Raw genomic sequence first — 27,665 nt, 5'->3', positions numbered from 1 at the left:
GAGCCCGAGTCTGCGCAGTAGAGATTCGTTTGAAGCCAGAGTCTGCGCAGTAGTCTGCGCAGTAGAGATTCGTTTGGAGCCCGAGTCAGCGCAGTAGAGATTCGTTTGGAGCCCGAGTCTGCGCAGTAGAGATTCGTTTGGAGCCAGAGTCTGCGCAGTAGAGATTAGTTTGGAGCCCGAGTCTGCGCAGTAGAGATTCGTTTGGAGCCCGAGTCTGCGCAGTAGAGATTTGTTTGGAGCCCGAGTCTGCGCAGTAGAGATTCGTTTGAAGCCAGAGTCTGCGCAGTAGTCTGCGCAGTAGAGATTCGTTTGGAGCCCGAGTCTGCGCAGTAGAGATTCGTTTGGAGCCCGAGTCTGCGCAGTAGAGATTCGTTTGGAGCCCGAGTCTGCGCAGTAGAGATTCGTTTGAAGCCAGAGTCTGCGCAGTAGTCTGCGCAGTAGAGATTCGTTTGGAGCCCGAGTCAGCGCAGTAGAGATTCGTTTGGAGCCCGAGTCTGCGCAGTAGAGATTCGTTTGGAGCCAGAGTCTGCGCAGTAGAGATTAGTTTGGAGCCCGAGTCTGCGCAGCAGAGATTCGTTTGGAGCCCGAGTCTGCGCAGTAGAGATTCATTTGGAGCCCGAGTCTGCGCAGTAGAGATTCGTTTGAAGCCAGAGTCTGCGCAGTAGTCTGCGCAGTAGAGATTTGTTTGGAGCCTGAGTCTGCGCAGTAGAGATTCGTTTGGAGCCCGAGTCTGCGCAGTAGAGATTCGTTTGGAGCCCGAGTCTGCGCAGTAGAGATTCGTTTGAAGCCAGAGTCTGCGCAGTAGTCTGCGCAGTAGAGATTTGTTTGGAGCCCGAGTCTGCGCAGTAGAGATTCGTTTGGAGCCCGAGTCTGCGCAGTAGTCTGCGCAGTAGAGATTCATTTGGAGCCAGAGTCTGCGCAGTAGAGATTCGTTTGAAGCCAGAGTCTGCGCAGTAGTCTGCGCAGTAGAGATTCGTTTGACGCAAAAAGACAGACAAACTGAATCAACTGAGTGAGTAATTTACACTAACTCGGCACAAACCAGATCAAAAGAGCCATTCATTTTCGAATTTCGACATCACTTGACTTTAAAAAGCACGTATTGTGATGGGTGAAACTTACTATCAGCCATGGTTATTCTACTCTGTTAATTAAAAGGCTGTTTATATGCATATCCACTAACTGTTTATGAGAAGCATACATGTAAGAGGCTAACAATAAGCTGAACAAATAAACTTGTTTATTTAGGGACACTTAGTCTGCATTTTAAAATCTATATTTAAATGTGGCAATTAACATTTTTATTTTTAAACCTTCATTTCAATACGGCAACATAATATTGCACTCTACAATATTTCTATGAATAAATCTTTGACCAAGACCCCTCTCCTATCAGCCAATCACTGTGTGCATAGTTAGTAAGCATGCTGACATCACCCATAGCAACGAGGTCGGCCCCGCCCCTTTACTCTTAGCTTAAGACTTCTCTCTATTCCTTAGTAAAAGTTTGTCTCAGCAGCTTTGTGAATAGATTTTAAAAGAAAACTCTTAGCTAAAAACTTTTACTGCTATTTAGGAGAACTCTTAGTGTTAAGATGTTTTACGGGCCCCGAACTTCGGAGCGGGTTCACGAATCATTTCACGAATTGAAAGATTCACTATATGCATTCCGAGTCCTGAAGGTTCACTAGACAATATTGAAATAATTTTTTTCCTTTGAAGAAATAGGGTTCTTATTCTTGGAAAACCTGGACACATGAGGAAGCATAGGCCTATTTATTATCTAGATCTTCAAGAGTCTTGTAAATTAATAAGATCTTAAAAAGTCTTGGGAATTCAATACATGTTAGCCAAGCTAACATATTTTTTCAGAAATCTGACTGAAGCCATTTTAGAAACCTGAGATAAAATTATTTCAATTAGAGTTGTTTTTTCTATTGTTTGTGACAGACACTGAGATTATATATTTTTTTAGATTATATGCAAAACGTTAATTCTGACTCCACTTTAAATTTTACTTTCAGGCTTCTGCTTTCTAAAACTGAAAAGGTACAACAATAAAAATGTGCCTATGAAATAAAAACTCAACTGTAACTTAGAAAACTATATTTAAAATGAACTAAAAATAAAAAGTAGTGCTATCACATTCCTCAAATATCACATGACACTAAACACAGAAGTGGCCTCAACCACACTTGTGAGACGGTATCTGTTTACCTGACTGTACTGATCATTATATTTTGCTTGGCTGACAGTATAATAAAGAGACGTACAGAGTGTCCATAACATTTTTATTTTTTTACTTACAAATGAGCATGAAAATCAAACAGTACATTCATTAGTCCTGGAGATGTTTTTCTGTCATTGCATCTGTTTAAGGCTGACAAACCATTACAACACAAACACTTCATGAGTTCAAAAATATAATATTCCTCTCCAGAGCACCCTGAATGATATAAAGAGTAGCTTTAATGGACTTTATAAAGTACTATTTATAAAGGAAAAAAATAAAGCATTTAGAAAAACCTAATATTTACTTTGTTTGCTGTACATCATAGAGTATATTTAAAACATGCACATAATCTCTTTAAATTAAAACCGTTTGCTTGCTGACCACATAAGCTATACAGACTAGCTGCCTTGACAAAAAAGCTATAAAAAGCTTTCGAGTGTTTTGTGCTGTAAGCGATTTTGGCTATTTTGCTAACTTCAACCACACACTTCTCCCCAAGGGACACACTTCGCAATGGGTTCACAAAAACTGACAAACAGAAAGCTGAGTGGTTTGAAAGTGACTTAAATACAGTATGAGCTGTGCATCATACAATGCTACACAGACTTTTTTGCCTGTTAAATTTCATTGAAATTTCGCTATATGACTTTTAACGTTAGCTATTTTTTTTAAATCACTAACCTACCGTATGAGCGATAGTCAAAGGGATTCTTTAAACCTCTAGATGCTCAGCCAAGCAATAGAATACTCCACAAATGTATATTTGTAGGCCAGAAACTGAAAATGATTTAGAATAATTTAGCACTTGCCGTTCCATTGTCCTGAAGTCAGTGGGTTTTTTTAATTAATGAAATGAGGTCTGTAATTAACACAAGCTCAAGATATTTTTGTATTTTATTCTACATCATCAAATAAAATCCGCTTCAAAAAGTTGTTCATTTGTGAAGATTATCCTGATGAACAAAATGTGTCAGAATCATAAACTTTTGGCCACAGAGCTTATTTTCTGCAATAATTCAAAAGCCAGTGGAAAGAGGTTTTGGTCTACAAAAATATGTCATCATTGCAGTACTCATTTACTTCTCACCCAATCATGAATGTTGTTCTTTCGGACCAATAGAGGGAGCCAATGCATTATGGCAGTTAGCCTCTACAACAGTCTCAAACTCAATTCCTGGAGGGCCACAGCTCTGCAGAGTTTAGCTCCAACCCTAATCAAACACACCTGATCCAGCATATCAAGGTCTTCAGGATTACTAGAAACTTCCAAGCATATGTGATTCGGAGCAGGTTGGAGCTAAACTCCTCCAGGAATTGAGTTTGAGACCACTGCTCTACAACAAAGTGTCGTTCTAGTTCAAGCAGGCAAGGAAAGGTGCACTAAATGTCTAGAAGTTCTCATACACTGATGTCCATTGTGTAGCTCACAGGAAGCTGGAAGTGGCTTCTGAGGTCAAAGAAGACCTACTAGATCTGGAAACGGAGAACCGCTCCAGAACTCCTTTTCTACGGAGCATCTGCAGAAATCTTCTTCTGAACTTCTCTCCCACAAAGGCGTACAACACCGGGTTCACACAGCAGTGCAGAAGGCCAAGGTTTTGAGTTGCGAACATGGCGACGTCCACCGCCATCCGTGTGAAACAGCTGTACTGAACCACTTTGGCTCTGAGGAGGGTGTCAACCATCGTGGAAACATGGAAGGGGGTCCAGCACAGAAGAAAGGCCACAACCACAGCTATGATGACCTTCATGGCTCTCTGTTTCTGGAAACCGCGCGTACGCAAGAGCCGCTCCACTGTGATGCTGTAGCAGATCAACATGACCACCAGAGGGAAGAGGAACCCGAGCAGATGCCTCATGATTCGCGTGGCCAGTCGCCACTCGTCGGCGTGATTCGTCTCAAAGCGTTCTGCGCAAACAATCTGCTCGGAAACTGTCTCATGAAATGCCTCGTTGTAGAATGATGGCAAGGAGAGCACCAAGCCTAAAACCCACACCAATGCGCAGGCGACTCCGCTGCACAATCTCCTCTGGGCCTTCCGCGACTCCATAGCTCTGACTATGACCATGTAGCGATCCACGCTGATGCACACCAGGAACAAAATGCTGGTGTAGAAGTTCACTTCCTTCACCAGGCAAACCAATTTGCATGCAATATCACCAAACACCCAACCGTGGATCACAGAAACCGCCGAAAATGGCAGAATCAGAGCCAGTAACGTGTCGGCCACCATCAGGTTGAATAAGTAGATGTCCGAGGCAGAAAGTGAGAGTCTGTTGGAGGTGATGACCCAGCCTACGATCAGATTCCCAGGAATAGCCATCAGAAAGATGAGCACGTAGAAGATGCAGAATGCAATGTTAACGGCATCCGCCATAGAGATGGAGCAAAGCAATGTCGTCTCATCCACGACAAAATCAGTCAAGTTCTGGAGATCTGTGTAGTTGAACTCTTCATTGTAGAATTCACTGAAGTCATCAATAGAGCTGTTTGGATCTGTTAGAAAAGTACAAATAGAAATTTATGTTAAAATATTGACATTTATTAATAATAATTTCATAAAGTTTTTTTTTTTTTTGGCAAGTAGTGTAGTTTAGTAGTTTAACTATAGGATGATTAGGGTTGAGAAGTTTACAAAAAACACCTTAAACACCTGCCCATATGACAATAAAAATAAAAAATAAAAAATATTCATGCTGACATGCTACTTCATCAGTTTGTTTTTAGCATGAATGAAATGAAATAAAAGTTTGTTTTTCATTTCTTATAACTAAAAAAGAAAAGAAAAAAGGCACAAAAGCTCTATGACAAACAAATAAATATTAATGTAATTCAATATTCTAACTGGGTAGTTGGCATTTCAAATGTTTTCCCACAGTGTGACATATCTTAACCTATTTTACTATTAAAACAATTATAATTAGAGTAATTTAAATTTAGCTTTTAAGGCATGCCTTATATATTAGCTCATATTCAGTGAGCATCTACATGGACACATTTGTCATTTTAAAATTAATTCTCATACTGCAGGACTATATAAAATGAAACAATGAATGCAATGGGTGATTAAATATTTTGTGGGAAAATTTTAAAAGAAATGGTGATTAGTATGGTGATAGCACCTAAAATATACATTGTCTCATATACATTCATATAACGTTTTTAACCTTTATAACTTTCAAGTATTTAAAAAAAGTTTTGATAATCAGATTTCAAATAATTGCCTTCTAAATAAATTAAAGAATTAAGATATTGGACTCACCAGTCATTGTAACGTTTTTTTGGTATGGTGCCATATGTGAGAATAATCCAGAGGATGAAATGTCAGAGTTGTGTGCTTAAGGCTTCTTTATACCCTTTGAAGGGATGTTGTTATATCCTGTTTGCCTAACTTACTTCAAGTGTTCATTTTTCTATTTATTTCTTAATTTTTTTTTTTACAGTTCTCTGTATCTGGAATCATCTTAGAAAGCATTTTTTGCTTTCACAGGAGACAAGCTGATACGTTTCTAATATCTAAATGAGATGCAGAAGATGAGGATGTTTGGTGATGTTGCTTTTATACGGCTACAAGAAAGCAGAAGGTTAGAGATGTTAGCTGGGGAATTTAAAACATCAATGGTCACAAGATCATCACTCGTGTTCAGTCGAAGACATAAACATGATCAAAACACTAAAAGTGAAACTAAGAATCATGTGGCCAAAAATCATCCAAATATATTTATGATATGAAGTCATGAGGCTATATTCTGGCTATATCCCGTGCAGTTCATAACCAAATATATCCTGAGTGTGAATACTTTTGGCACATTTGGTGAGAATTTCATTTACATTTAAATCACAATAATAAAAATGTGAAAGAGTGCAAAATTTTAGAATTTTAAATTAATGACTGGAATGTTTTTTGATACAGTGAAAAAGCATGAAGTTTATAGTTATCTCTGACGAAAGAACGCTTTAAGTAGAAAACCTAACATGTGTAATATGGAAGTGATTTTTCAACATCGGAGGAAAGATGTGTCACATGTGAAGTGAGGCGAGGCCACACATCATTTACCCACATTTATCCAGGAAATTGAGCAACCCCGTCCCACTGGGTTTGTCCTGAAGATGCTGTAAACAAGCGTGTTTCTCACATGAGAAGCAGCCAGTTTTATTACATTAGCTATTTTTAAATGCATGTGCTATTTGGGGAAAATCATCAAAATTAATTTAAGATAAGCAGACATTAAAAAACAGAGGTTACATCTTTGACACTTCATTTGTAAACAATGATGTGGTGTATGGGATAATATCATCTTATATAGAATATAAATCATACCAACTTATTATTTACAATTTATTAAAGGGAAAGTCCACCAAAAATGAAAAATGTATCATTATTTATTCACCCTCATGTTGTTCCAAACCTGTATGACTTTCTTTTTTAGCATAAAACAAAGATACTTTAAAGAATGTTGACAAACAAATTCTGTTCCCAATTGTTTTTTCATCCATATAATAATAAAAGTCAATGGACACCAAAACTGTTTGGTTACATTCTTCAAAATATCTTCTTTTATGTTTCACAGAACAAAGAAAGTCATACAGGTTTGGAACAACATGAGGGCGAGTAAATAATGACAGAACTGTCATTTTTGGGTGGACTATCCCTTTAACAAATATTATTAAAATAATAATTCTCATAATCGCATTCATGAATATGCGCATAGCTGTAGAGATTGAATCTGTAATATTCAGAATAGTGATCAATGAGCACTTAAACATTTACAGTCTTGAATATTTGGTAACATTTTTGAATGCAGTATCTGTTAATGACTGAAGTGCTCAAACTCTGTTTAGATTTACACTGTAAAAAAATTCTGTAAATTTACAAGGAAATTTAACAGTAAAATGCTGTTTTCATACAATAACAGTACGTTACTGTTTTTTGCAATGCATTGTGGGACAAGATGACCAGCAACAGTAAGACACTGTTATTTAAAAGCATAATACCATATTTTGCCTTGTACGTGCGCATAGGACGACATCTTAGTTTATCAGCATGAGGTAATTTTGCAGCTCTGCCTTTTATTGTTTAATTTCTAAAGTACTTATTACTTTTAAATATTAAAGTTTAAACATCCAATTAAGCTTTTGGGATCTAAATTGGATTCGTGATCATGTGTTTTTATCAGCAAGTTACCACAGGAGCGTGAACCCTTTGAACGAACTGTCGTCGTATCACACACAAACTGGTAAGAAACTCTCTTTTTTTTCTAACCTGCACATCCTAAACTTTATCGGAGTAAAAAATACTGTATAATGATGTTGTTTATCTTGTGTGCATGGTTACAATTTTAGCGTGAGGTTCACACCGTCCATTATCTGCTGCTGTTAGTTGCAACTACGCTTTTGGTTTTATCTGTAAGTTACCAAGAACAATTCTGAATATTAACATACATTATAAAGAGCCAGCAAGGCGTAATTTGATGACAGGATAGTGTGTTTTAATCACTGAACAGTAACCGAGCAAGATATGATAGCATTGTTAGCTCGTTAGCATACTGTATGAGTTTACTCAAACTGCATTTGATTTGCTATTTACTACCATCACAATTTATGCAATGGACACATGTCCCAATCTTTATGTAAGCAAAAGATATGTGTGTATGAACAAAATTCATAATTCTTGCATGATTACTGTGAATGTGCAAACCACTGCTAGGGATTGAAAAAATAGCGGAATGACAGTCGACAGACGGTTTTATTTTATTTTTAAACTTTGTTTAAATGTTTTTTTGTGGGGGATGTCTGTAATTGGTTAACTAGAGAAGCTATCTGTTCTTTACGTTATGTTATTCTTGTCCTTGTAGTTCAACTACTGAAGGCTGACTTTGCAGAGAAGCAAAGGACTCATTCTTTTAAAAATAAAGGTAAGTTTGCCTATTGTTTGTTGAAGTAATCATTCACCTAAAAATGGTTCTCTCATAATCACTGAACCTTATGCGGTCTCAAACTCTTAGGACTTTTTCTTGGAGGACAGGTGAAGATATTGTCATGGAGAAATGATGTCTGTTCTGACCATACAGTGGAAGACCAGTGGGAACCAAACTGTCCAGCTCCAAAAGGAACATAAAGGTATGATTAATCACCAGTCATTTTGTCTGATATCAAAATATCAGACCAAAGGACCACAAATTAGAGAATGGAATTGCAAATACAGTGAAAATTGTTTTCACCCAATTGAATCACTTCAGAAAACTGGCTAAACCATGCGAGTAATAATCTTTATCCTCCATTTACTGTTTGTCTGTTGCTACTTGAAAGTTTGATCCCCATTCTTTTGCATCGTAGGGACAAACAGGCATATCATCTTCATTAAAAATCATCTATTGCATCATCAGAGTTTAAATCAGCATACAGGTGAGTAAATGATCAGAAAATTATCATTTTGATTTCCTACTCTGAATCTAAGAGGCTGTAGAATATTGCAACAAGTAGCACATTGTTTTTTGTTTAGTTTTTTGTTTGTTTGTTTTGTTTAGTTTTTTAATTTGTCATTTGCAGATACTGTGAGCCATCTTAAATTGTTTTCTTTACTATTAGATGTCTGCCACTCCTTCTGACCTTGAGAATATGGGTAACCTGCCTTTGATTCCCTGCTTGATCCTTCTTGGTAAGTATATCATATTAGATATGTCTGCATTTTGTTTCATTAAAACAAAGCTCACGCTCCAGACTGACACTAGTTTCTATTATCAGCAAAATATCTACCTTAAAGGGTTACTCCACCTCAAAATGAAAATTTTGTTATTAATCACTTACCCCATGTTGTTCCCGTAAAAGCTTAGTTCGTCTTTGGAACACAAATTAAGATATTTGTGATGCATTCTGACAGCGCTCTGACCCTCCCATAAACAGCAATGTAATTAACACCATCAACATCCAGAAACGTAGCAAGGAGATCGGTAAAATAGTTCATGTGACATCATAGCTATGAGAATACTTTTTTGTACGGAAAATAAATAAAATAACGACGTTATTCAACAATTTGTCTCCTCCACATCACTGAAGCACTATTTTGGAGAGTATCTACTGAACGCAAACAGTATATGCTGTTCTGTGTCAGCTGCACCACGTGGATACGTTTTCTACATTTATTTACGCTTTCATTTGAATGAAAACAACGTATCCGTAACTTCGCACACTTACGGTTGAACCCCTGATGTCACAAGGATAATTTTACTGATGTCCTTGCAACTTTTTTGGACGTTGATTGTGTTAATTACATTGCTTTCAATGGGAGGGTTAGAGAGCTGTCAGAACGCATCAAAAACATCTTAATTTATGTTCCGAAGACAAACAAAGCTTTTACAGGTTTAGAACAACATGGGGGTAAGTGATGATTTTCGTTTTGGGGTGGAGTAACCCTTTAATGTGCCTCATATTAGAAACCACTTATTATAAATGCAGTATGTATGACTTATCAAAATCATACACTGGAAAATGTTTAGAATTGAAACTTGTCTACTCTTATTCTTTAGATACTTTGCTGGTATAAATCCAGAAAAGAGGATCAAAGCTGCATGGAGAAAAGAGGTGTCTTAAATAACTGGAAAAACTGCAGAAGAAGACCCAAGATGACAAAGACGACCATCAGTCCAGAAGTATCTCATCCTTAACTCAAACTTATGCTGTCTCAAATCTGTAGTTCTTTCTCTTGAAGGACAAATTAAGATATTGTCAATAAGAAATATTTGCCCATACAATGGAAGACAAATGGGAGCCAAACCTGTCAGCTCCAAAAGGAACATAAAGTTATGATTAATCAAAGACACCAAAATATCAGATCAAAGGACCACAAATGAGAGATTGCAATTGCAAGATGTACAGTGAAAAGTGTTTTCACCCAAACAAATTGAATCACTTCAGAAAACTGCCTAAGTATTTGAAAGTTTGATCCCCATTTTCTTTTGCATTGTATGGACAAACAGACATTTCACCTCCATTAAATTATCATCTATATCAGAGTTTAAATTGGCTAATGCTGAAAAAACATTAGCTGGTGTTCACTGAAGCTTGATTTGAGAGTATATTTGCATTTTATGAACAAAGACTTTATGTACAGTATGTTTGGATGCATGCCTGTTTTAGGGCATATTGTAAAAGTTTATCTAGTGTTGTATCAAAATAAAAAACAAAACATAACTTGACTTTGTTCTCTTTTGTAATACACGGTCAAATAGAAAATGCAGGGTATAATCTGCATTTAAAATTGAGATCATGGCATTATAAGTAGTATGTAATTTAACAGATATATGCTGCTAAATTACAGTAGTATACTGTAGATGACAAAACAGCATTTTACTGTTAATTTAAAAAACAGTAGCACACTGTATTTTTACAGTATGATGCTGGCAACCTCAGCTGCCAGTAGATTACCGTTTTTTTACAGGGAAATTTTTTACAGTGTACTTTACTGTCTAACACAGTGACATATGAGGTTTGTCAAATCTAAAACAGCATGAATCTGATCTGGCCTCTTTTCTGCTGTGCTCAGGACAGGAAGATACACATTTCTGTGTGAAGAATAATAAGGAAAGGAATGCAAGATGAGATATAAAGTGGTTGTATTACAAAAGAATGTTATGTAAGTGAAGCATTCATATTAAAATATGGTAAGCACAAGATAAGGGAAAATCCCAAATGAGGTCATTTTAATATCTCAACAATCAAACTATTGTCTGCAATCAAACATAAGAGATTCAATATGAACTCAAGCATTCTCATCAAATTCTCCCAAGATCAAGAATCTTTTTAAACGATAAATGACCAGTATGTGCATACAGAAACATCCCACCCCCATTCCATTCTTCCAAGTACAAACATTTTACAGACAGAGCATGGAAAAGTGTTCTTCTCAGTGTGTGTAAATGGCAGTGGTTTTCCACTGTGCCAATAAAAAGAAAGTAATGAAAATTCTTGTCCGCAAACTCAAACTCGTAATCAGTTTCATCACAGATCCTCAGAAGCTGATGCATGTTTATGCACTTCAGTAAGAATAAAGATGACACCCAATGAGCCAAATGAGAAAGAATAGGAGCAAGATCCTAATTCTTAAATGAATACATCACCCCAAAATAGAATTGTTTTTCCAATATTTACTCACTCTCATGTTATTCTGCTGTATTTTTTTTTTCTTTGAAGAATCTTTAGGTGCTGTAATTATTTTCCATGCAAGGACACAAAACAAGCACACACGCCTGTTGGGTTTCCATCAGAAATGACTTGAATTTTTTAATATGTCATGAGGTCCCAAGTCAAAATTACCATACAGACACCCTGCTGAAAATATCAGAAACATGACAGCATATTCAATCAAAGATGAATCTCTTAGGGTTTATCAAGCTCACTCATATTTAAGGCAAGGTAAGTTTAGTTACAGACAGACAGCTTTACATAAACCGATATACATCTTGGGCTAAGGTGGGATTTTATCATCTCCTCAAATGACTAAAGCCTAAACCACCACAACACTTCTAAACAGCTATTTGTCTTTTTTTCAGAATAATTTGTTTTCTGATTCATAAGGTCATTGTGTGGCAATAGAACATATTTTTTTCACTAACATTGTCACAGCGTGAAACTACAGTATAAGTATGTATCAGCATCAATACGCACACTCATGATAAACCTTTAAGTAGCCTACCAGTGACTTCCAGGTCTAAAAAAAGTCATGGAAATCACAAAACAGGCTGATTTCTATCAATTTAAAAAATGTGATGGTCCAGTTTCACAGACAGGGGCAGGGTTTATAGACTATAGGATTAGGCCATAGTTCAATTAGGTCATTTCAGTCATTTTTATAAACGTGCTTAGGAAAAACCATCTTGAGACAAAACAAAGGCACTGATTTATTTTAAGATCAATCATTGCTTTCAGATGAAACAGCTCTGATTTACATTTTAGTCTAGGACTAGGTCTGTGAAATCGGAGGTAAATGTTTTAATATAAGATGTGACATCATTTTTGCGTTCAAATATTTCAGAAAGAAAGAATAAAGAGCAGAAAGCCCTCTTTGAAAGTGCAATGTTTGTATTTAGTTATTTTGAATAACTGGAAACGTCATGGGAATTCTTTGGTCAAAAGGTGGTGCGAGAACCTTTGAAATACAAATAATATATTGTAAATCTCACTGTAAATGAAATATAAACAGCGTAATTCCTGTAAAGTGTTTTCACAAACGAACAGGCAGTGACGCGGGCAGCCCGCGGGTCTTTCGAGTCAATGCGGAAGCGGCCAGTGGTGTAGGAGCAGGAAAACCAAACCGATTGTAGTAGGATTGTAGAAAACCAATATTTACTCTTATTTTTTTAATCCCACACAGCCACTAAACATTCATTTAAATCATCATGATTTTGTTGGAAATCAACAATCGGATCATAGAGGAGACTCTCACCCTGAAATTCGACAGCGCGAGCAACGGGTAAGAGGAAGATCTTCCTGTCTGAGACACAACTCGCGTCAAACATCGCTCATCTAATGCATGCATGCTTTGACACGAGACACATGTTCTTTGCATGGATAAAATGACGCTTTCGTGTTTCATTGTTTTGTTCGGTCAGATAATTTGTGGATTGTTGAAGCATCCTGTATGGGGTGTGTCCAGCAGGATAAAAACATCATTTATGTGTGAGTGTGACATCAGCGTGTCAAGTGATTGCTAAAACAGGTCTCTCGAGCGATTCTGACCATTGCAAACGTCGCGTGCGGCTGGTTTCTAGAAATGTTTAGTCCCAGTAAAGACTGCAGACACTTCCTGTTCGTGCATGTCTCTGCAAGACCAAGCACATATCAGCGATGCTTCTAGGCCCTTCAATGCACGATGAAGCAACATCCACTATGTGACTCTGCGCGTGCTCCACGCGCCTGCCGTGACTCATCGTCAGTGTATATGAATGCTTATTTTTTTTTAAGTTCAGCTAAAAAGTCATGAAATGGCTTGTTATTGCATTTTAATGACATATTTAATATTTCACAAAAGTATCACAGTTCTGTCATTGTTTACATTATTACTGTGATGCTTGATTCTGATTGGTCAGTCACGGTCAAATATTTCTGAATGATGTCCATGACATTTTAGTATTGTATAAATTATTCTACAAGACGTATTTCAGTATTAGGCTTTCAGAAGTGGAAAAATTTAATTATTGCAAAATAAACTATCTTGGATGACTGTCCATTATCCCTTTACTTGTTTTTTTTCTGGACAGCACACCATATAAACTCACAAAAGTATGTTTTCTTTTTGTTTAGGAACAAGCCTGAAGTAGTAGATGTTACGTTTGCAGGTAAGGTCGGAATATGAATGACCTCAGCAGTTTCTGATGACTCTTTTATTACTATACATGCTTGTTAATGATATTACAATAATAGTAATGTTTGTTTTATTGATGATTGACATGATCGCTCTGTTTTTGCTACAGACTTTGATGGTGTGCTTTACCACATCTCCAACCCCAATGGAGACAAAAGTAAATTAATGGTCAGCATCTCTCTCAAGTTCTTCAAGGAGCTTCAGGAGCACGGCGCCAATGAGGTACGAGAAATAATCACGAAACCTGTCAAAAACCGTATGTGCATTTGACCATAAACTCAAAAGAATGAGCCAAAAAATTGACTATCGCTATACGAAATATACCATTCAAAAGTTTGGGGTTAGTAAGATTTTTAAAATTGGCCAAGGCTGAAATTGATGAAAGAAACAGTAATATTTGTGAAAAATTATTAGAATTTAAAATGAACTGTTTCTGTTTGAAATATATTTTAAAATGTAATTTATTCCTGTGATGCAAAGCTGAATTTTCAGCATCCGGTCTTCAGTGTCACATGATCCTTCAGAAATCATTCTCATATGCTGCTCAGGAAACATTTCTTATTATTATGAATGTTGAAAACAGTTGTGCTGCTTCATATTTTTTTTCAGGATTCTTGGATGATTAGAAAGTTCAAAAGAGCAGCATTTATTTGCAATAGAAATCTTTGCATCATCTTTACTGTCACTTTACACAATTTATTGCATCCTTACTAAATAAAAGTATTAATTTCTTTCAAAAAATGACCCCAGACTTTTAAATGTTAGTGTGTTATTAAAATGTTTTCCTTTTGATTTTGGGTGTGATATGATCTGAACGTGTTTTTGTGAGATTTACCACTTTACGCTGGCCATTTAGAGAAGATGCATACTTACTGAGCAGTAGGACTAGTAGGTTGCAAGATTGCAGCTGGTTTTTGTGACGTTCGTAGTGTATAAATTGTAATTCTCGTCTGTTTCGAAAATACAGATTTCCTGTGGACACTTATGCAATGTGACGATGCAGACAGGAATCTTTATTTCACATGTTCATTCCTTCATACTCTTCTTGTCTTGTGATTTTACATGATTCAGTCCAGGGTGATCACATTTTAATCACCATTTAAGGGCTTAAATGACATGTGGTTTCAATGTGAAACAGGAAGTGCCTATGACTCACTTTGGAAGGAGGAAGTCACATGTTTTAAATAAAGAAACATGAGTTCATTGTTTAGTAAACTTAGCCAGTGGTCAGTTAATTTAGTGATAAGCCCTTGTTTTACATTTTGAATTGATTGACAAACGCAGTTGAATTATTATTTACAGGCATAGTTCAAGATCAGTGCTGTTGCGTCTGCAGGATTTTGAATCGGTGTATTGAGAATATGAATGGATTGTTTTTAGGGCAGGATTTTCATGGGTCTTGAGGGCTCATGGAGTTGAGGTTGATGGGTGGCCTTTTCCCTGCCAATGCAAATACATTCAAAGTCTGTTCCAGCCTCATTCAGGACTGCCAATGTAATCAAATTAATTCAAATAAGAGGAACATCCTGCAGAAATGGTCCTCAGCTTCCTGTCTGCTCGTGTCATGCACACAGATACAATCTCAGACGAAAAAAAATATTTTTGCTGTTTTATTTGTTGAATCCTGCCTTTATTCTGTGTCATTTGGGTTAAAATAGGTGACAAATCACAATATAGAGGTCGCTCAGTGCATGTAAAAAATGCCAGGAATGAAACAAGCCAGTGCTTGTCGTTTTATACATGGATAGTTGACATGAAGTAGTTGTTTGGAAGTTAATGTGTCATGTAATGTGACACGCTATACTCTTGTATGTGATAATAAGATGATTATCGATGCATCTTGATGCTTTTTTTTCTGTACAGGATTTCTTTTTTTTTTCTCGATGTGAGACTACTTGGTACTTTTAAAGCAAATAATTCTTTATGGATCATAAGAAATATACTTCCAGTATCTTTTACTGTTAAAACAAATTGAAAGAGATTTGTATTTGCTGTGTTTCAGTTGTTGAAGCGTGTTTATGGAAATTTCCTTGTGGCACCAGAAGACGGTAAGCCGATCGATTGCTTTTTTCATTGTTATTCTTACTGCAAGAATTTTGGTTTGACGATTTGTTGTTGTTCCTCTCTGAAGGGTACAATATTTCACTGCTCTTTGACCTGGAGGCTCTTCCACCCAACAAAGAGGAGGTGATCCACCAGGCAGGCATGCTCAAGAGAAACTGCTTCGCTTCCGTCTTCGAGAAGTACTTTAAGTTCCAGGAAGAGGGTCGTGAAGGAGAGAAAAGGGCTGTTGTCCATTACAGGGATGACGAGTCTATGTAAGCTTCTTGAACTTACGTCAAGACTGTAGGACTGCAACTAATTTTAGTAATCAGTTAATCTAGTGATTATTTTACTGATTAATTGAATAAAAAGCAAAAATGAGTTCTTTCATTTTAAATTAGATTCATTTTATTTAAAAATATTAACTGGCCAAATTGTATGCAATATGTTTTGTGTAAAACAATTTAAAATTGTTACAATATAAATAGTATAATATTCATCTAATTAGCTTTTAATCAGCAATATAATTAGCAAAAAGCATTTTAATTAAAAATCTTGACAGTTTGAAAGCAGCAGAATAGGTTAAATTACAAAAACAAAAAACATTGTATAGATTAATACAGATAAACTTAAAATATATTTGAAAACGTCTTGTGAATTTATTGTATTATAAGTCTGATTAGATTAATTGGTATTGGGAAAACAAGACAGAAATACTAAAGTTTTGTTTTTACTAGTGCTGTCAAATGATTAATCGCATCCAAAATAAACGTTTTGTTTTGTATTGTGTATATTTATTATGTGTATATATAAATACACACACGTATAGTATATATATTTTGGAAATATTTACGTTTATATATTTAAATATTCATATTTTTATATTTTATATATAAATGTAATATATAAAGTCAAGTTAGCTTTATTTATATAGCGCTTTTAACAATACAGATTGTCTGAAAGCACTTAACAGTATCAAATTAGAGGATAGAGTGTCAGTAATGTATAGAAATAAGATGAATCAGTTAAAGGCGTTTCATTATTGAATTCAGTGATGTCATTGTCTAGCTCAGTTTAGTTTAAATAGTATCTGTGAAATCAAATTGATGATAATCACTAGAAATGAAGTGTCCTCAACTGAGCAAGCCAGAGGAACCTGTGACAGAATGGAGAAACAAACCTTGGGAGAAACCAGGCTCAGTCGGGGGGCCAGTTCTCCTCTGGCCAGGAGATTATCTTTTATTTATTGTCTAAACATAACATATTTTTCTTAAATGTATACATGCATGTGTTTGCATTTATTTATTTATATATATATATATATATATATATATATATATATATATATATATATATATAAATGCACACACATTATGTAAACAAACTTTTATTTTTGATACGATTAATCGTAATGAATCATTTGACAGCACTAGTTTTTACGTTAAATTTGGATCAGTTTTGCATCTGTTACACAAAGCTTGTAATCATATCTCACCTGTGTTTGTGTCGGTCTTCTCTTTGGCTTCAGGTATATCGAGGCTAAGAAAGACAGAGTAACTGTTGTCTTCAGCACAGTGTTCAAGGATGACGATGACGTCATCATCGGGAAAGTGTTCATGCAGGTTCGCTCCTTTTATCCCGTTCTCAGGTTCAATCTTGACCATTTCTGTGCTGAATCTTGCTGTTGACACACATGCCCTCTGGGTGTTTTCCAATCCAGCTGTTTTGTCATGGTTTCACATTTAAATGACAAGGTTAAACCACCGTACATCAAGCAATGCTGGCATTTCTGTATTTACAGAATGAAATGGTGTCATTTAGATTGACCTCAAAACTTATGAGCTCATCGTTAGAGCTGTATATAGAGCTGACACTTAAGTAATTTTATATCACTGTATCATATGTACAGTAGCCCCAAAAAGTATTTGGAAAGATATTGAAAATGCATAAATATGTTTGCATTATTTAAAAATATCATTACAAAGGGTATTTATTTTAAATAAATATATAAGCAAACACTAACTTCCAAAGTTTGTATCTAATGCAATGGCATTAAGGCCTTTTTAAGTGTCCAAAAATGTTGTCAAGTCACCTTTATTTATATAGTGCTTTTTACAATGGAAATTGTGTCAAAGCAACTGCACAATATCAAAAAAGGAAAATAGTGTCAATGTAAATGAAAAGATACAAAAAAAAAACAGTTTACTATGTATATTAAAAATCTTTTTTGCTGAAGTATAAAAATGTTTAAAGATTCTTGAAACAAGATACATTTACTTGAGAAGCAACTTTGAAGATATTCAGACTTGTTTTCATAGTGTCTTTAAAATGCATTTTGTTTTACTGCACTAGCAGAATTTTATTTTAGAGAAAAAGTTATTTTATGCAGTGTTTTTTCCTATAAATTATCCTGTTTCAAGGATTTTTAGAAATTGTATTAATTTGTAATAATAATATCATTTTCTCAGTGTATATATGCTGCATTTATTTGATCAAATGTACAGTAAAAACAGTAATATTGTTAAATATTATTATTATAATTAAAAATCGTTTCTATGGGTTCCAACATGGAATAAAAAATAAATGTTAATTGCCATTTTTTTCCCTCATAATTCAGATTTTTTTCCCTCTCAATTATGTCTTTGTTTCAGAATTGTGAGATATAAATTCATAAATTTGAACTCATTTTGAAGAAGATTAGTCAGAATTGTGAGATTTAAAAAGTCACCGTTACCTTGTTTATTATTCTGTTGCAGAAACAAAAAATCTGTATTGCAAGAAAAAAATTATAGTGACCGTTTTTATTTATTTGTTTAGTTTTATTCTATGGCAGATATGGGCTTCCATAGTTTTTCTTTTTCTTACATTTTCAAAACAACAACACAAAGAAAAATAAACCACAGCCGAACTGGCTTCCATAGTTTTGCATTTTAATCTATTTTATAATGCAATTATTTTTTCTGGAAATGTTTGCTTTTTTATAATCCAGTGAATGAAATGCTTTACAAATACAGGGCACGTCTAGTCTAATTTGACTACTTTCACAAAATCACTCGCACATGTCAGCAGTGCAAAGCACCACCAGAACAGCTGGTGTGTCTGTTAACAGTGGTGTTTTGGCAGTCATGATGACAGGACAGACTGACGCCTGTGTTTCTCTGTGTTCAGGAGTTTAAGGAGGGCAGGCGGGCCAGTCACACGGCTCCTCAGGTGCTGTTCAGTCACAGAGAACCCCCTCTGGAGCTGAAGGACACTGACGCCACAGTGGGAGACAACATCGGCTACATCACTTTTGGTTTGTATCATGAGGTCACATAAACATTCATTTAGTGTCTTTACTTGCAAATGGCACTTGGAAAATGTTCATTTCAGACCCTGGTTGAACACTATTATCAACCACAGCTGCTAGTTGGGACAAGGTTAAATATAGACTCTCGTCAGGTTCATTTGGTAAATGGTCATTTGGACATTACGAGGCCAGAACAATGTGCTGCTGCTTACCTGTGACAGGTGCACTTTTTATTTGCATTCGGATCAAGAGAGCAAACGCCCAGCTTCTCTTCATGGCGGTTATACAAACCTCTTAATGAATTTAAAAAGAGCCACACCCTTTTATCCAAGCCAACAGCGTTTACCAGCACTACTCCACTTCAGTTTCTCATGCAACCAGGAAGCATCTAGAAACATGCAATGTTTACTGAGTGCTTATTTCTGTTTTATTTGTTCATTTCATTCTGGTACCCTGCAGCAAGAAATGCAAAGCAGCAGTAACTGAAAATACTAATCTTAGTTACAGATTTTTATCAAATGTATTTAGTTAATAAAATTGATCTTATACCTTTAGTATTACACACAGACATCAGTTCTGGTTTAAATTTCATAGATTTATATAATAACCCTCTATAAATAGTAATTGCACTGCAAAAGTTTTTATTTAGTCTTTTTGCATATTTTCCAGTTTAAATATTTAACAGTTCTTTAAAACAGGATACATTTACTTGACAAGCAACCCTGAACCCTAATATAAGTGTATTTTGTCTTATCGTACTGGCAGGTACAAATACTTTAGTTGCAGCAAAATTTTTTAATTATTTACATTTTTATGATAAACAATATATGACCACAAAACTAGTCATAAGGGTCAATTTTTTGAAAAAGAGATTTATACATCATCTGAAAGCTGAATAAATAAGCTTTCCATTGATGTATGGTTTGTTAGGATAGGACGATATTTGGCCTGTTTGAACATCTGGAATCTGAGGGTGCAAAAAAAAATCGAAATCGCATTTAAAGTTGTCCAAATGAAGTTCTTAGCAATGTATGTTACTAATCAAAAAGTAAGTTTTGAGATATTTACGGTAGGAAATGTACTAAATATCTTCATGGAACATGATCTTTATTTAATATCCTAATGTTTTTGGCATAAAAGAAAAATCGATAATTTTGACCCAAACAATGTATTGTTGGCTATTGCTACAAATATACTTGTGCTACTTATGATTGATTTTGTGGTCCAGGGACACATATATCAAATTAATTATTACCGTAACAAAAAATATATATACAGCATTTATTTGAAATAGATATCTTTTGTAGCAATATACACTATAATTCAAAAGTTTGGAGTCAGTCATTTTTTTTCTTGTTGACACTAAAAACTGAAGTGTTTATATAGTTCACAATATTACTGTACTGTTTGTTTCTGTATTTTTGATTGAATAAATACAGCCTTGATGAGCATAAGAGACTTTAAAAAACATCTTACTGATTCCAAAATTTATGTATAGGTTACCCAAACATGTCACAATTACAGCGAGTTTCATATTATATTTCAAATAAAAATACTGATGTCATTTCTCAACAGTGCTGTTTCCTCGACACACCAATGCCAACACCAGAGACAACACCATCAACCTCATCCACACCTTCCGGGACTATCTGCACTACCACATAAAGTGCTCCAAGGTGAGACCCTCCTCAGAAACGCCTCTTTGTGTTTATGAAGGGTCTAACGAGGTCCTTGAGTTTGTAATGTGTAATTGTAATTGCTTTGTAATGTGCTTCTCAGTTTGCATACTTGTCATTCAACCATTCGGCCTTTCATACGGCCAGATGAAACAAAGTTGTCAGTGTGAAGAAAACTGCTATGAAGTTAATGCCTAATCTTGGGATATAGGTGTTTTCTACTCCCATAGGTGTGTTTTCTCTCGTTTTAGGCTTACATCCACACTCGTATGAGGTCTAAGACCTCGGACATCCTCAAGGTACTCAACCGTGCTCGCCCGGACGCTGAGAAGAAAGAGATGAAAACAATTTCGTAAGTGCTGTTACACAATCATTAGTATTTCACACTTGTATGAAACCGCACGAAGTCATCCAGATCATTCAGATCAAATATACTTTGACTCCATAGTCAAAAAATTCACATTAATCTTTCAAACTAGTCATTTCATGTCAGGTCAGGTTCATTAAATAATATGAACAGATGCAACTTTTGTATTTAAAAATGTATTAGAAAATGTTGAAATTGACATTAAGCTTAAGAAACAAGTGTTTTATGTTAGCTAATGTTAACAAATGGAAGCTTATTGTAAAGAGTTATTGTAGAAATGAACATGCATTGTTAGTTTATGATACCTAATGCATTAATAGAGCTGGGTAGTATCTGATTACATGTACACTCACTGTGTGCCGAATTATTAGGCAAGTTGATATTCTGGTCATATTTTTTTCCAAGAACATTTTACCAATTCCAAACCACATCAATCTTAATAACTACTATTATCTTTGTATTTAATCATTTATAAGTGATATATAATTGTCCATGAAGGCTGGAAGTCAAAAACTCCTTATATTCAGATGTGCCGAATTATTAGGCAGGTTTTCTTTTACAGATAAAATGAGCCATAAAAAGAGATTTAACTCAGACTAAAAGTAAAAAATTATTGAATGCCCATGTGAAGGATGCAATGCTAATGCAATAATAGAGTTTGCCATTGGGCAACGAAATGCTCATTGGGTCAGCAGAGTCAGGAAAAACTGGTGGAGAAGAAAAGACACGTTAACTGCAAAAGAATTAAGGTGAAGAATTAGGTGAGAAACTATTAGGAACCATTCAGTCTCCAGCGCCACCATTTTCCAGAACTGCAACCTTCCTGGAGTCTCCAGAAGTGCAATGTTTCAGGTTCTCAGGGACTTCGCTTGGGTAAAAAAATCCCAAAAAATGACCCTCACTTAATGAGAATTACATGCTGAAGTGTTGTAAAATACATTAAGACTGATTTTTCATAGGCTTTATGAACAGATAAGTTTTGAGTGACTCTTGAAGAACCAGCATCACATCCTCTTGTACCACTGTTTGAAGAATTTATCTTCCAGAATCTGCCAGTATGTTTTAGGAGCTAATTTTTAGTCCATCTCCTATCCTAAAAAGTCCATGCTAACGTACAAACCTAAATAGCGGACTGTTCTCGCGTCTTGTACAGTGTAGGTCAAAAACACACAAACGAAGGTCTACATTTCAGTGCCTGTCCATATTAAACTGGTTAAATGTACATTAATTTAATCGTACCCTGCAATACATGAACAGTGTTGATCCTGCATGTTGTCATCCGCGATGACCGACCATAATATGAGACTTCTCCCGCTTGCATTGTGATCTGTAAACATGGGACAAGGTTTTTACACTGCATTGTAAGACAGTGAGCAACTCCGTTTTTTTTCCAAGGGAGCAACAGTAACTAAGGGGGGCAGGGCTTACCAATAGGTCAATTGAGCATATCACTCAATACTACAATGCAGGTGTTTTGTAGTTGGATGTAAAAGTGAACATAAGAGTTTTAATTTTCTCCTGACATCAGAGCCACTGAGGAGGCAGTGGATTCGTTTTGTTTTTGATGGTTGCGCACCACAGAGTATGCAAAACACGGAACAGAGGGGTGGGGTGGGCAGTAGCACATTAGCATAGAGCCATGCACCGAAACTGGTTGCTGTGAGCAGAGCTGTTTTTGACAAGGTAAAAATATTGTTTTACATGACCATTGAGGAATTTTAACCAAAGTATATTGCAGACATTTCACAAATACCCTAAAGAATCATAGCAACTTGTGAAAAATGGGCATCCAACATCCCCTTTAAGAATCATTAATTGCAATTCGGAGACAGTGATATTTTTTTATTTTAATTTTTATTATATTGGAAATTTTGGATGATATATATATATATATATATATATGTATGTGTGTGTGTGTGTGTGTGCACTTTTACATTTTCTTGGCATCAGTTGTCTGTAGTACATTCTTGCAATACTGATTATATAGCTATATTTATTTCACTGTTTGACCTGTGAATATGAATGTAACCCTCACATCATCTGTCCAGGGGCAAGACCTTCTCCCGTTAAGGACATGATGTGCAATCCCGAGACCAGCATCCGTGGACTCCATCATACACCTCTGGCCAGTGATGTCGATCCTCCACCTGTAATTTGCACCTCAACAGGGAGACGATTAAATTCATTGCTTTGCATTTATAGGATAAATGTTATTTGTATGTCGGATAAACGTTTTTTTGATACTCTTATGTTTCATTGCGTAGCTCTGACAGTGTTTTATTGACATTAGTCATGCAGTATTTTACCTTTCCTCTTTCCTTCCTTCCTTCCTTCCTCTGTTTCGCCACATGCATCAATATTGGACATCATGAAATGGTCATAATAAACATGTCTTCTATACAAGAGATTCTTTGTCTGTTATTTGGGGTAAAGTCACTGTATGCATGCAAAAGTTTGGGGTTAATAAATGAAGATATGAGAAAAAAAAGTCTCTTATGCTCAAAGGCTGCATTTATTTAATCAAAAAATACAGTAAAAACAGTAATATTGTGATATATTATTACAATTGTAATATGTAACTTATTATTTTATGAAAGATGAATTTTCAGCATAATAACTCCAGTTTTCAGTGTCACTTGATCCGGCAACATGATATTTTTGGGGAAATCGTCATGCATTTTTGTTCAGGATCCTTTGGTGAATAGAAAGTTTAAAAGAACAGCATTTATTTGAATAGAAATAGAAATCTTTTGTGTTATTATAATCGCCTTGCTGTAATTTTTGGTCCACCCTTGTATTATTTTCTTTCAGAAACAAACAATATGACTGACTCCAAACTCTTGATTGGCAATGTACATTATAAAATAACAACACTGAGCAGAAATTGAAGCGCATACATGTTTAATGAGATTTTAGTTTAAGGAGATTGATAAAATAGACATTACAGGAATATTGATATATAAGAAGGAAAGACAAGCGATGAAGAACCACTAATGCTGATTAGGATGAGGCAATAGAAAGTCACTGGTTCTCCCACATATCATCTTGAGAAGCTTCCTCCTCCACTTCGTGTTCAGCAGGTTATTTCTGTTTCCTCCACCAACTCATCTTCCTCTTGGTTGTTCTGCTAACTCCTTATTTTGCGAATGCCTTTTCCACCTCTAACTCAAATTACATTTACATTTAGTCATTTGGCAGACGCTTTTATCCAAAGCGACTTACAATTGGGGAATACAAAAAGCGATTCATCTTGAAGAGGCAGTCAGACAGAGGAAGTGCTCGTAACACCAAGTCTCAGTCATTGTTCAAATAAGTGCAAGCTAGTAGGTGGAGAGAAAGATAGATTTTTTTTTTTTTTTTTTTTTTGAGCTTAGGATGAAGTCAAGTACTGCCGAAAGAGATGAGTTTTCAGTTGTTGCTTGAAGGTTGCCAGGGATCCGGCGTTCCGGATAGGGGTGGAAGATTATTCCACCAGCCAGGAATGGTGAACGAGAATGTTCTGGAGAGTGATTTTGAGCCTCTCTGTGATGGTACCACAAGGCGTCGCTCACTAGCAGATCTCAAACTTCTGGAGGGGATGTAGGTTCGTAATAGTGAGTGGAAGTAGGAGGGTGCAGAGCCTGTGGTAGAATTATTCTCCCCACTCGTCTTGCTCATCTTTCCACTTTTCCATCGCTAACTCCATTTCTAACCCCATTTGTTCTGCCAACTCGTCTTGCTCATCTTTCCACTTTTCCATCGCTAGCTCCATTTGTTTTCCCCACTCCTCTTGTTCATCTTTTGCTTTTTCCATCGCTAACTCCATTTCTAACCCCATTTGTTCTGCCAACTCGTCTTGCTCATCTTTCCACTTTTCCAATGCTAAGTCCATTTGTTGCCCCAACTTCTCTTGCTCATCTTTCGCTTTTTCCATCGCTAACTCCATTTGTAACCCCATTTGTTCTGCTTCCTCCTCTTGTTCATCTTTTGCTTTTTCCATCGCTAGCTCCATTTGTTTTCCCCACTCCTCTTGTTCATCTTTTGCTTTTTCCATCGCTAACTCCATTTGTTTCCCCATTTGTTCTGCTTCCTCCTCTTGTTCATCTTTTGCTTTTTCCAATGCTAAGTCCATTTGTTGCCCCAACTCCTCTTGCTCATCTTTCCACTTTTCCAATGCTAAGTCCATTTGTTGCCCCAACTTCTCTTGCTCATCTTTCGCTTTTTCCATCGCTAACTCCATTTGTAACCCCATTTGTTCTGCTTCCTCCTCTTGTTCATCTTTTGCTTTTTCCATCGCTAGCTCCATTTGTTTTCCCCACTCCTCTTGTTCATCTTTTGCTTTTTCCATCGCTAACTCCATTTGTTTCCCCAACTTCTCTTGCTCATCTTTCGCTTTTTCCATCGCTAACTCCATTTGTTTCCCCATTTGTTCTGCTTCCTCCTCTTGTTCATCTTTTGCTTTTTCCAATGCTAACCCCATTTGTTCTGCCAACTCGTCTTGCTCATCTTTCCACTTTTCCAATGCTAGCTCCATTTGTTCTGTTAACTCCTCTTCCTCCCCAAAAAACGTGGCTGCTGTGATTAGTAGGAAGTTTGCTCAAGTTTGCTCTGAGAGACCTCTTCTCTATCCACTATTTCTTGCGTGATGATGGTCCGATGGAAGGCGAAGGAGCTGGAGGATAGAGTCAGTCTTTAGTAATTTATTAAGACATTTACAGACATCCCACCTCTCCCGGAATGTCCGGGAGTCTCCCGCGAATTATAAACAATTTACAGTAAATCGCGCGTGCGAGAGAGAATCACTATTTCCACCTGCTATTATGTTGATCTGATAACGGTCAGCCAAGTGGTATAATATTTACCTGCTGTGATAATGCGTTAACCTACACATTTTATAATCGTTTTTATCGTACCTGTTATTATAATGCGTTTTCCTGTTGTTATCAGTGCGTCTCCTGTGACTGCTTGCAGTCAGATTTCCTTTTATTTAGTGATCATCACTTTCACTTTCGATTCACGAATACTGACTAAATGCACAAACGGGTGTTCATTCTCTGGGGCCATTTCCTGGAAATGGGGTTGGTTCTTATGAATCAGGTGCCTATTGCAGTTTGAGAAAGTAATTTTGCAAGTGAGTTTTTGAGAAAAAAAAAGATTTTTTAAATGAAGTGTTTAAATTTCAATACATTGCATCGCACCTTCTCAAGCTAAATATTGTCATTAATTTGAGGATATATGGTCATAGCCATAGGGTGAAGTCAGCTAAAATGGCCCACGTTTTGAATACCATAATGAGATCTAATGACATTCATTAGCATGGGTCTCCTAAATGTATTTATATTTTTAAAATGTGAAAAAGTATACAAGTTTTAAAATTATGAGAGTTAAGAGTATCAGCAGGTACCTTCTTGAGCCACGGCACAACATTCAGGTAAAATGGGCCAATATAAAAAGAGAACAACACAGGTAATTTCAGCTTCAATCATTTTATTTTTAACAGCAAATTGACACTATTATCTTTAGTGTGCCATAGCAACACCATAAATGTATTTCATTAAATACAAAGTTGAATGAAAATTTAATTAAACAATGCAATGTATGGATACATATCTACAGTAGGCCTATAAACCTATTTTCACCCTCAATATCTGTGTAAAAGTGTGTGTGTGTGTGTGTGTGTGTATGCAGCACATTTTAGCTGAAAATTGTGGCCCATTTTATAGCTTAACCAGACATTTCTACCTAAAATTACTTAAACAAAAAATCAACTTTTTTAGTTGAAAAAGCGTGTCAAAACATTGTTCATAAACCTTTGCTTTGTTGGTAAGCTTGCTTATAATTGCTTTAGTACCCTTATTAGTGATTAATTAAATTTTCAGTCAGGTTCAATTACCTTACAATTTCTCTGACAAGCTTCATGTAACACTCTGCTCTGCCCGCCTTAAAAAACTCCAATAAGTAAATAAAGACCAATAAAAATAATTGTTACATGTCAACAAGTGTTGAAGCAACAATGCAAAATCAGTTCTTGTGATTTTCTGTAAAAATTTAAAGAGATATGATGCTACAACTTTATTTGGCCCATTTTGCCTGATAGCCCATTTTAGCTAACTTCACAAGTTCCTTGTTTGAGAATTTAATGCTGATATTTCAAATATCCACTTTTTCACTGATTATGTTTACTACACAAAGTTGGGAGGTTCTGTAGAGGTCATCGCGTATGTGTATGGCCCAGATGCACAAAATGGTGACCATCATCACTGGAAGCACCGTGAACAAAAAAACAACCTCTGAGACAGGTAGGTATAGCGTTGCGACCACCAGGCTTAAGAATGGTGGATCATTGGTGGATTCGCAAAACTGGAAGCCAGTCTAAAAAAACAGACTAGTTATCTTTGTAACAGAAGGACCAGGCTCCTCCCAGAGCCAGTTACCCCGATCCACCTCACCTGAATTTTAATCACCGGCACCTGCACCTCATTATCACCAACCACATATAACCACAGTCACCAAAGTCACCAGTTGTCCGATCTCCGGATTACCACATGGACCATCTCTGCTACCTTACGAAGCTGAGTATTTCTACCTGCGATTACTTACCTGTCCCTACTTACCTTCTGTCTTCTCCATCCCAGTCCTCTTCCTCGTCTGTTCCGTTGGCTCGATCGGATCCCCGCATCTCTCAGCCGCTCAGCCGCGGCGAACCCCCAGGATCTGT

General features: G+C 36.2%; 3 protein-coding genes and 2 long non-coding RNA genes across 5 annotated transcripts; 3 read left to right on the top strand and 2 right to left on the bottom strand.

Annotated features, from left to right (window-relative positions):
• Nucleotides 1-2,274: 2,274 nt before the first annotated feature.
• On the bottom strand, nt 2,275-5,770 carry LOC306876922 (C-X-C chemokine receptor type 1-like). The gene is made up of 2 exons (XM_079428374.1): nt 5,497-5,770; nt 2,275-4,730 (listed from the first exon to the last, which is right to left on the bottom strand). Exons 1-2 carry the CDS (start codon nt 5,528-5,530, stop codon nt 3,658-3,660), a joined length of 1,107 nt encoding a protein of 368 aa, XP_079284500.1. The 5' UTR covers nt 5,531-5,770; the 3' UTR covers nt 2,275-3,657.
• A 1,640-nt stretch (nt 5,771-7,410) lies between these two features.
• Nucleotides 7,411-8,324, top strand: LOC306877484. The gene is made up of 3 exons (XR_013784889.1): nt 7,411-7,471; nt 8,090-8,149; nt 8,240-8,324. It is a non-coding gene; the product is annotated as an uncharacterized lncRNA (long non-coding RNA).
• A 175-nt stretch (nt 8,325-8,499) lies between these two features.
• LOC306877070 lies at nt 8,500-9,853 on the top strand. The gene is made up of 3 exons (XR_013784867.1): nt 8,500-8,639; nt 8,823-8,892; nt 9,761-9,853. It is a non-coding gene; the product is annotated as an uncharacterized lncRNA (long non-coding RNA).
• Nucleotides 9,854-12,455: 2,602 nt separating this feature from the next.
• On the top strand, nt 12,456-23,616 carry LOC306877146 (actin-related protein 2/3 complex subunit 2-B). The gene is made up of 10 exons (XM_079428691.1): nt 12,456-12,702; nt 13,533-13,567; nt 13,703-13,815; nt 15,596-15,641; nt 15,725-15,911; nt 17,165-17,258; nt 18,805-18,931; nt 20,501-20,601; nt 20,853-20,953; nt 23,017-23,616. Exons 1-10 carry the CDS (start codon nt 12,629-12,631, stop codon nt 23,036-23,038), a joined length of 900 nt encoding a protein of 299 aa, XP_079284817.1. The 5' UTR covers nt 12,456-12,628; the 3' UTR covers nt 23,039-23,616.
• A 165-nt stretch (nt 23,617-23,781) lies between these two features.
• LOC306877147 (uncharacterized protein) lies at nt 23,782-26,002 on the bottom strand. The gene is made up of 2 exons (XM_079428692.1): nt 25,861-26,002; nt 23,782-25,619 (listed from the first exon to the last, which is right to left on the bottom strand). Exon 2 carries the CDS (start codon nt 25,479-25,481, stop codon nt 24,600-24,602), a length of 882 nt encoding a protein of 293 aa, XP_079284818.1. The 5' UTR covers nt 25,482-25,619; nt 25,861-26,002; the 3' UTR covers nt 23,782-24,599.
• Between the last annotated feature and the right edge of the window lie 1,663 nt (nt 26,003-27,665).

Source organism: Barbus barbus (genome assembly GCF_936440315.1).
Source record: "Barbus barbus genome assembly, chromosome: 11".
Taxonomy (NCBI): Eukaryota; Metazoa; Chordata; class Actinopteri; order Cypriniformes; family Cyprinidae; genus Barbus; species Barbus barbus.
The sequence above is the reverse complement of the archived record's forward strand: the minus strand, read 5'-3'. Positions and strand labels throughout refer to the sequence as shown.